We start from the raw sequence: 10,311 nt of genomic DNA on the forward strand, positions 1-10,311 counted from the left end.
TTTTTGTCATTTATTATTTAATATTCAACACTTAAGTATTTTTCAAGTAAACCGCCACAATGACACTGACAACAGTGACAGCCTAATACATAGACTTATAATATATAGAGACGGTGTCTCAGCGAGCTGTCACTGTTGCCACTTTTGTTTAGTGTACGATTAACAATGAGGCCCACCTTGCTGTAGCCATGTCGATAAAGTCATATCGATAAACTATCGACATTTCTTGCAATTTTAATTTTACTTCAAAGGTTTAACGGTACCTAAAATGAACAAAAACGATTTTATTCTTTATTGTGGTTATCAGATCACAATTTTATAGTCACGCCCCAGCGGGGAACCAAGGGAAAGTTCAGATATTTAATTAAAATACATAAATACCTCCTAAAATAGGTGTTCCGCAATAATTGAATTATATTATTATATTATAATATATTCATTATCCATTAGCATTTCAATTATGTTTATGTTTAACGAAGATATTGAAGCTTCAATTAAGACGAAACGGGAGCTGAGCTAAAAGTCAATTTTGAGATTTCAAGCTGAATATACCCGTCGCTCTGACGGGGCGTGAGAGACTGTATTTGTGTGTGTAATGCACGCACACAGATGCGTACGCTTGCACCCGCGCGCGCCTCATTGCCGACAATTTGCAATGTTATTTTTCGTGCGTTACTGCCACGAGGCGTTCACTTATTACTTACTGTGTTGCGATTGAATTTTTTGACCCGGCTTACGTTTACGGAACTCGATAATCTTTCTACTACTGTGACTTGGCTTTGTTTACTTGACTTTGCTGATCAGCTTATTGTTTTGGACTCCGTGAGTTGTGGTTACCTATTGGACCGACCGCAATTCATCTACCTTTATTCAAGTAATTAAGCGTAATTAGCCGAAACCTTTATAAGAGTGTAATTCATAAGAAGTACATAAGATATAATTTATGTACTGGTTTGCTGTTAGCTTTTAATTGTATCACTTTACATATATGTTACTCAAATAACTAACACGGTTACACTGTTGTAAGAACATTATTTTTCAGGTAGGCCTTATTATACCTACTATAGGCCTTATTACCTCCTAGTACCTTAGTAGTAGTAGTACTACTACGGAAATTGATTCAAAGACTCAAGACTGATTTAAGTGGCAGTAGGGTGTAGGGTTTTTTCTAGGCTTAATGAGTTCGCTGAAGCTTATTTTTTATACTTAGCGCACAGAACCACTAGTTTAACAGTATCAGCTCTAACCACATGTCACCATTTTGTCCTTTACGTAACAAACTCAGGGGCCCAGAATATCCGATGTACCTATCAAATCAAGGTTCTGTACCAAATAAGGCCCGGTTATTATAGTTCGTTATTTTTTAGCATTAGAAAGAAGGTAAACAATCATGACGTGTCTTTTTATTAATAATTATTGAAAAACGCTTTCAAAAATTAGTTTATATTACTTATGAAAGCAAAAGAATATAAAAAAGTATATGATTAATACATACATACATACAATCACGCCTATTTCCCGGAGGGGTAGGCAGAGACCACGGATTTCCACTTGCTACGATCCTAACATACCACTTTCGCTTCCTTCACATTCATAACATTCCTCATACACGCTCGCCGGTTTAGGGTGCTCTTGCTCATTAATATGATTTATAATTCTAACATATTTGCTATGAATTATTTTTCAATGGTAATTTTTAATAAGACATGTCAAAATCTGTTACCTTAATGCAAAAAAAAACGAACTTTAAGCGTGCTAACTTTCAAAATTTCATTTTTTATAAGATAGTATAAGTAGATGGGCAAAAATTTTGCGTCCATGTCCACCAGTGAGTAAGTGATTGAGATACCTAAACATTTAACTTTATAATGTAAAATGATATAATTTACTAACCTACTCGTTTAATTTCAGGTAGGTTGAATAAGGAACCAAGTAACCATGGGGAGGAGCAGTATTTACTAACATTTTCTTTTTGGGTCTTCAGAGTGTATCGTTTCCTTTTTTTTGCACATATTACACTTAAATATATATTCTCTGTGTAAACCCTTACGTCTTTCAATGACAAAGGCAAGATCAGCAAATGTACAATTTGTATGATCGTGCCTGATATTTGAGATCACAGAAAATAAATATTTTAAATCCACTATTCTGCGACCTTCTAAAATTTTGTTTTATCATGATTCATGATCAAAAAGCTCGGATTCAATAGTCATATCAAACGTCGATTATGCAGTTGATGATGAGCTTGCATTTTCTACCATTGGTGCTGCAAATGCATCAACCGGTGGCGATAAACTTTGCCCTCTTGTAAAACAAATTACTATTGTGATTGTGTCCAGCAAAAGGCCAAAATTCGGTTTACTTTCCTGTTTAAAATATTACTAATTTATTCATATTTCAGATTAGGTACATAGGTAACTGTCTGAATGTTACAATGCCAGCTGGCAAATTCTATCACATTTCTTTGTTTGGTAGTCATGGTAACATTCACTTACATTGATATCCTTATTAAGATCTGTATCTTATTATCCCACTGAAATATGAAACCTATGGAAGTGAAACGTCAACGAAAAATGCGTGCCAGTGTGACGTCATCCGGGAACAAAACATGGCGGTTTTAGTGCTGCCCAGAAGATTTTTACTGCTACTAGGTTTTATCGATACATCGATAACTTTTTAACGTGTTCGGCTCATTTTATTTAAAATACTAAGTATGTATTATTTGTGGAGTTTATGTTTTAATAGCAAGTAAGTAAATAAATAAAAATTCTTTATTAGTATATTGTTATGTGAAAAGATACTTTGATTGAGTAAGATGTGTGGAGTCTAGGACAATTTCGTGCTTCAAATTTGACAGGTAAACCAGATGACGCTGTACTACTCAATACATATTGCGATTTTTGCGGTAACTCTTGATTTTCAAAAGTTGACGTTTGACAACTTAGTGACCGCAAAACACATGGCGCAGTACAGCGCCATCTGTTTTGGATGTCAGAATAAGTGTACGTGTTTTTCTTGGACTTTACCTCTCTATTACAATCAATTTCGTTGTGTTGTTAACCCTAAAGTCTGTAACACACTACCGCACTGCACCTCGACCTTGGTGCGCCATATCTATAAGTGAGAGCGATACAAAATTCAAGCTTATTAAGGGACGGGTGAAAAAAAACAAAACACCTTCAGAACATTTTTTTTATTACAAAAATAAGAAATGACTTCCGCTCTTCAACTTCTTCAACATTTATTCAGCAAATAGGCCACAAGGGCATTTTTATACGTCAACATTGAATTTACATACAAGCAAAAATAATAACAATACATTAACCATTTTATAAATTACAACTATATGTATATGGTCTCTTAATGTCGAATAACTATAAAACTATAAAAAAACTATAATAATGATATAAAAAAGCCCGCAGGGCAGCTTGTGGAGTAACGACCCCACGGACCCGAGTTACCCGAGTGCTCCCGAGAGTCGGTCAGGGTCTCCATCTCCAGCCAGTCTTTCTTTTTATGTTCATTTCTTGGTAACCTATAAAAAATGATTTAATTATTAAATTAAGATAATTTAGTTGGTTTGAAGCGGGGTAGCATAATAAAATAAGAAAATATAAATAGGCAATCATAATATATCGATATCAAAGTCGATAAATAAAGTACAACCCTAGCTGAAATGTTTACATTATTTAAGCGTAAAAATATAGTTAAATAAATCCAATCACTTCATGATCTATAACTGCACAGAAGAACCTTGCTATTTCTAATGTGAAACATCCTTAAATTTCCCAGGAACATTAACAATAACCAATATTTTTCATGTAAATTATAGCGTACCTGTGTATGGTTAAAGATGGCTGATTTGGTGGTTTTCTTATGCCGCACCCTAATACACTACACACTGGCATATTCGCGACGTAATTATTCACATTTGGCTTCAATTATTTTCAATCACAAGCAAAATATTGAAAGATAATTAATAATTTTAATTTTCACCACGACTTTTTGACAGGACAAGTACCGGCTGAACTGACAGACAATGACATTTGGGTGACTAAACATGGCGGATTTTCGGCCGCATTAGGTATTTACGTATTTTCATGGAACACTTTATGTACGTACTGAAATACTGTCATCTTTTTTTGCTAAGGGTTACAGTGCTGAGTAAAAACGAGATAGATATATATTTATGTGTGTGCCGTCAAAATGGGTGCTATTTCTATAAGCAATTGTACGTATAGAACAATATGTCTTGTCCCTATTATATAGGTCTATGTATTATCCAGACCTTAAAATATTGCCACCGTTGCCCTTTAAAAAAATACTGTTTAAATAATTGGCTACTCAAACAATGCTTCTATAGTATAAATAATGACTACACAAAAATGGGTAGTATTGTATATAATGCACGAAATAAGGCCCGATTCTTAAGCGGGTTTAAATTTTGAGGCCATGTCCGCTAATACTATAGACAAAATATCAAGTTTAATAAACACAAAAAAAAAACATTGATGGGCCTTATTTTATAATTTAGGCCTTACTTTGTAATTTAAAGTAGAGTTAGGCCAAGAAAAATCTATAGCGATTTTGATAGAACACGCAGTGCAAGTATTATTTCAAACGTCGCTTCTATGAAATTATGACATATAAATAACACTTGCACTGCGTGTGCTATCAAAATTGCTGTAGACTTTTCTTGGTCTGACTCTAAAATATTCTTTATTACACCACAAACATAAAAACAAATTTAAAAAAAACCGGCGAAGTGCAAGTCGGACTCGCACACGAAGAGTTCCGTACCATTATTTATAAAAACGGTCACCCATCCAAGTACTGACCCCGCCCGACGTTGCTTAACTTCGGTCAAAAATCACGTTTGTTGTATGGGAGGCCCCACTAAAATTTTTATTTTATCCTGTTTTTAGTATTTGTTGTTATAGCGGCAACAGAAATAAATCATCTGTGAAAATTTCAACTGTCTAGCTATCACGGTTCGTGAGATACAGCCTGGTGACGGACGGACGGACAGCGGAATCTTAGTAATAGGGTCCCGTGTTTTACCCTTTGGGTACGGAACCCTAAAACCGATTTACAATGTAGATAAAGGTAGCAACAGGCGGTCTTATCGCTGTTAGTTCTTATTCTTCGTTTGTTTAGCATTAGAGTGAAGGTGACGTGTCTTTTTTAAGCATGCAATCGTATAATTATTTAGCTTTTTTTGTAATAGTTATGTACTTAGTGGTTAATATTAGTATTTACTATTTTTTTTTTCAATAATGCTTAAAAACGAAGTATAGACATGACAACCAAATATTAACGCCATTGTAGGGCAGGATATACAGAACATGAATCATTAGTACTGTCACGCTCCGTGATTGTTGAGCCATTTAGGGTTCTAGCTAAATTGGACATTCCATAGAGCACGAGTAAGTATGGAACAACCAATTCAGCTAGGACCCTAAATTGCTCGACAATTACGAAGCGTGCCTGTAGGTACCTAAAAATTTTGTTAACCCATTTTAACCATGCAATAAAATATTTTTGATTTTGATTTCTAATTTGAAATATTAGAATCAAAAAGTTCATAATAGATTGTATATCATAACTACAAAAATGTGTTCCCTACTCTCAACCCAAAACCCCTTGTATCTTAGGATCTAGATATTTTCACACAAGACGGTTTATCGATAACTTCTTACATCACTAGATTATCGACATTAAATGTCGACTATTGCCCATCACTTTTCTGGCTGTGTACGTATTTAGAAACTTGACTCCGCCCCTAAAATTAGTGCGATAGGGACAACTGCAGCTGAGGCGAAAAATCCTGCGTAAAAATGACAAAAATCGAGGTTTCGTAGTCCTCTTTTTCCTCCCCCAAAACTTAACCAATCGTAACCAAATTTGGAAATCTAAATGATTATGAAATTATCTGTGTCGGACCGTTTTGCTTTTTTGGCTAATTGATATCAGTTTTGAATACCACGCCTCTCATTGCGGCATAGTCTATTAGGCCATTTTGGCCGTTTTTGAAGGGCTCTAGCGCCTTAAAAAACAAAAATATCAAAAAAAGCAAAACGGTCCGACACAGATATTGACAATATTAATCTGTGTTGAAAAAATCATTGCTCTAGCTTCAAAAACCACGGAGGAAAACGAGGACTACGTTTGTATGGAGGAATGACCACTCCTGTTGGCTCTTAATCGCTATTTCGTTCCGCTGTGTAGCGTTTATCGATATATAACATGATTAAAATCGACTTTTTACATCCCTAAAAGAGCACACATATACGCTTTTACGCACACATACACAGCCTGGGCGCATCACAAAAGGCAACACTTGATTTGAAGTCCATCTTGTCAACAGTATGGTTGTCCTTTTTTGACAAACGGCATTTTTAAAAGAGCGAAGAGAGAGAAATGATACTAGTAACTAGTATGCTGCGCCGTGAAAGAGAACAGAAAACGTTGGGCCCTTGGCCTAATATCATTAAAATTATTGCCAGTGTAAAAAATTAGTTCCAATGAAATTCCGCAACATGGCGCATGATCATATATTAATGGTCATACATATAAATAGTTATTGGTCCAACATGGTCCAGCAGCTGAACGTTTTATAAAATTTGAACGCTCCTATAACAACGCACTGACACCCACAGTTCTGTCAAAAGTGACAAACGTCTGAAACGTCATAAAGTCAACTCACAATATCAATAATAATCTGCAATTAATTTGCTTAAATTGCTTGGATAATTAATTATCTTTTGATTACTATTCGAATTAAAACGATAATTTTTTCTCACAACCATACGCAAGTAATTATAATTGAAACCTGCACTTAGAGGTTATGTTTGCAAGTTTGTGATCAAAACAAACATTCTACAATCTACGATGGTTTGTGAGAAATGCGAGAAGAAATTGGGGCGTGTGATCACTCCAGACCCGTGGAAGACCGGGGCCAGGAACACCACAGAGTCTGGTGGCAGGAAAGTGGGAGAAAACAAGGCATTAACGGCGAAGAAAGGACGATATAACCCGTATACTTCGAAGTTCCAGGAATGCAAGTAAGTATATTCAAATTTAGTACATGTACTTACGTATTAGTAATACTTTCTATGAGTAAAATACTCTTATTTTCATGGTCTTTCATCTTCTCAAACATATTGCCTTGGTAAAGTAAAAAAGTATTTATTTTCAAGAATACAGGTTACAGGTTATGTCAGGGGTCTCCGCACTAGACTTTGCCTGTATCGCGGGGAACCAGGTACAAATTAGTTAACAGAACTAGGTTACATAGAAAGAAACTTAATAATTTAACCACTTTCAGTGCCTAGAACCCGATAGTTGGGTTCATTTTGTATTGGAATTGGGGTCTTGGCACTGAAAGTGTTAAAACTAAATGGTTGACCAAACATATTGCGGAATATTAAATCTAAAGTGCATTATCTAAAATATCTTCAGTCTCGGCATAATTTAGAGAGGTCAAGAATTTGAATAGGATTTTCTAAGCTTATAAAGCTTGAACACGCCCAAACGTGGGCACACATTTTTGCTTATAAATTTTGTAAAGGGTGGTTAAATTTTATTTCTTTACTTAAATTAAAATCGCTATAGCATGAGGAACATATGATACCACAATAGTTGTTAATTCTATGATTCGTTTTCATGATAACGAGCTTTAAACAATAACGGAGCAAAATCACTTTGCACCAATAGCATTGGAAAAGTCGATTAGGCTAAAGAAACTTGTGAAAATGGTAATATATCGAGAATCGATTAGTTTTTGTGTTTTAGAAATGTTGAGGAGACGTCAATGAATGGAAAGACAACCAGAAAGCAGAAAAACATGAGATACAAATGAGAAAAAAAAAGAAACTAGGAACATACAGCGTTCTTACATAAAGACCGAAACCTATCTTTTCTTATGTTGCCAAAAACGTACAAATATCTCAAATTTATGTACAAAAAGAGAAGTCAAGTTAGATTAAGAGCTAGCAAGAGCTTATCTGCTCCCAAAATAGTGGTGCTAAATGAAATTTGTATGCAAAATGTAGGATATTAAAACGTTTGATCATTGTTAACGTATTTGAGCGTGTTAGGTGTTAGACGATGGTTCTATAGAAATACAAACTTCAAGCAATACACAAAATAAAAAGTTTGACTTGTATGAGTTGCTAATACATTCCCGAAGATTGCAAGATAAAAATAATGCTAAGTATCCCCATTATTTATTGGTTGAGCCAGCTACTTGTGATTGCATCAAGCGACGCCGTTAATTGATTCGCATAAGGGACATTGACTATAGAAATGTATGCAAGAAACATTTTCGAAAATGATCTAAACCTATTTTAAAGAAGCCACAGCTCACAGTTACTATTTTGGTAGCTTTCATCGTGTTGTCATTACACTATAACAGTGACGAAGGGGTATTAACATGATAGACATGCCGAAAATTCCAAAAGGGTACTTTTGGCGGATGGTAATAAATGAAGTCGGATGGCAATGGACTGGGCCCATATCAATGAATATTTGAAAAAGACGTTAAAGTTATATTATCAACTTATCCGCAAATAACTCTGGCTTGGACTACTTAAACATACAGTAATCATGTCGTGCAAAGTGCCTGTGTCCTGGTCATCACGAAGTCTGTGACATGTCAAATCCTGAGGCTGAAATGATAGTCTAGTATATTAGCATGATAAACTATAATATTTTCAATTATATTCAATATATATTTCGCTCCATTAGACCTTTATTTTCTATTTATTTGTAATTTTATGTGCCCACGTTTTGGCGTGTTCAAGCTTTATAGGGGAGCTAGATATGAGGTTACAGTGTAAATATCAAATCATTTTGATATTCTTGAGCGTCTGATACTCTATTGACCCTGAGAACGGAGAATGTGCAAAAATTTTAAACTTTGTTAAAGGCATAATATTAAGGACCAGCCTTACCTTGATATTTTTTTTTAACAAGCCTATAAGGTGTCCCACTGCTGGGCAAAGGCCTCCCCCCTAGACTTCCAATCCTCCCGATTAACTGCAGCATCCGTCCAGTTGCTGAGAAATGTGTCCAGTTCGTCCCGCCACCTCCTCTTAGGCCGACCCTGCCGGCGGCCGTACATATTAAGTAATATTTTCTTTAGTATAACCTGTCCGATTTCTAAGATGAAGTTAGCTATAGATTTACTATGCCATACTTGATCTTAGAAAAGCAGACAGACTATAATTCTGCCCTGCTAAGCCAAAGCGCTATCTCAAAAGAAAATTCGTTTGTTTGTGAGATATATCGCTATTTGGCTTAGGAGGGCAGAATTAGTGCCATAAATTTAATTATTTTCAACATCATCAAATTGGATTTCACTGCACTAAACTAATTGTTTTATAAAAACATATTAAACTAACAGAATTTACGTAAAATTCCAGGATCTGCCGTACAAAGGTGCACCAAGTTGGCTCACACTACTGCCAGGCATGTGCATACAAGAAGGGCATCTGCGCTATGTGCGGGAAGAAGATTCTGGACACTAAGAACTATAGGCAGAGCTCTACGTAGTGGCATATATGGTTTAGTTTTAATTTAAGTTAAATAATTCTTCTTCTCCTTCATTTTAGGGGCTATATAAGGCTCCAAAGCCTATGTATCACTGCGACCATTCCTGATCTATTGTGATCGCCACCTACTACAACTCTCGATCCAAACCTGCAACTTCAAACAGCTGCAGGATCTTTTTGATCTCGAGAGACTTTAACTCCTCCGGGCGCAATATGTGTCCGCCCAAGATTAAGTCACGAGTACGCATTAGGCAAGGACACTCTGTGAGAATGTGCAAGGTCGTCTCCTCTGCCTCCATACATATTGTTAACTTAAATAATTACTATATTGTTAGTTGTTAAAGATAAATACATATTGTTAAGTTAAATAATTACTATATTGCTAGCTGTTAAAGATAACCAGTTATAAGGGCATTTCACTTAACTGTGTACCATTAACGGCCAGTTAGCCATTGTCACAAAATGGTCAATGTCAAACCCCATACATTTTGTCAGGAATGTGACGGTTAGACGTTACTGAAACACGATTAAGTCGCGCTTTAAAGTACAAGTTAAAATGAAAATGCCCATAAATGAGGCACTTATAAATAAACCTATGTCCACATCTAAACGAATTTTATAGGTACAATGCACACAAACACAATAACAGTATACTCATGTTTTGTTTGTGTGTGTTACGTCTACCTTAAGATTGCTTTAGAGGTGGGCGTCAAGGGATGCACATTTTTAAAATGGTTTATATTAAGCGGTCAACCAA

At 35.5% G+C, this 10,311-nt stretch overlaps 1 protein-coding gene across 1 annotated transcript; it reads left to right on the forward strand.

Moving 5' to 3' along the window:
* The first annotated feature begins 6,709 nt into the window (after nt 1-6,709).
* Nucleotides 6,710-9,896, forward strand: LOC134802039 (cysteine-rich PDZ-binding protein). The gene is made up of 2 exons (XM_063774654.1): nt 6,710-7,064; nt 9,426-9,896. Exons 1-2 carry the CDS (start codon nt 6,892-6,894, stop codon nt 9,553-9,555), a joined length of 303 nt encoding a protein of 100 aa, XP_063630724.1. The 5' UTR covers nt 6,710-6,891; the 3' UTR covers nt 9,556-9,896.
* The last annotated feature ends 415 nt before the right edge of the window (nt 9,897-10,311 follow it).

This window comes from Cydia splendana, chromosome 23, assembly GCF_910591565.1.
Source record: "Cydia splendana chromosome 23, ilCydSple1.2, whole genome shotgun sequence".
In the NCBI taxonomy this organism is placed as follows: Eukaryota; Metazoa; Arthropoda; class Insecta; order Lepidoptera; family Tortricidae; genus Cydia; species Cydia splendana.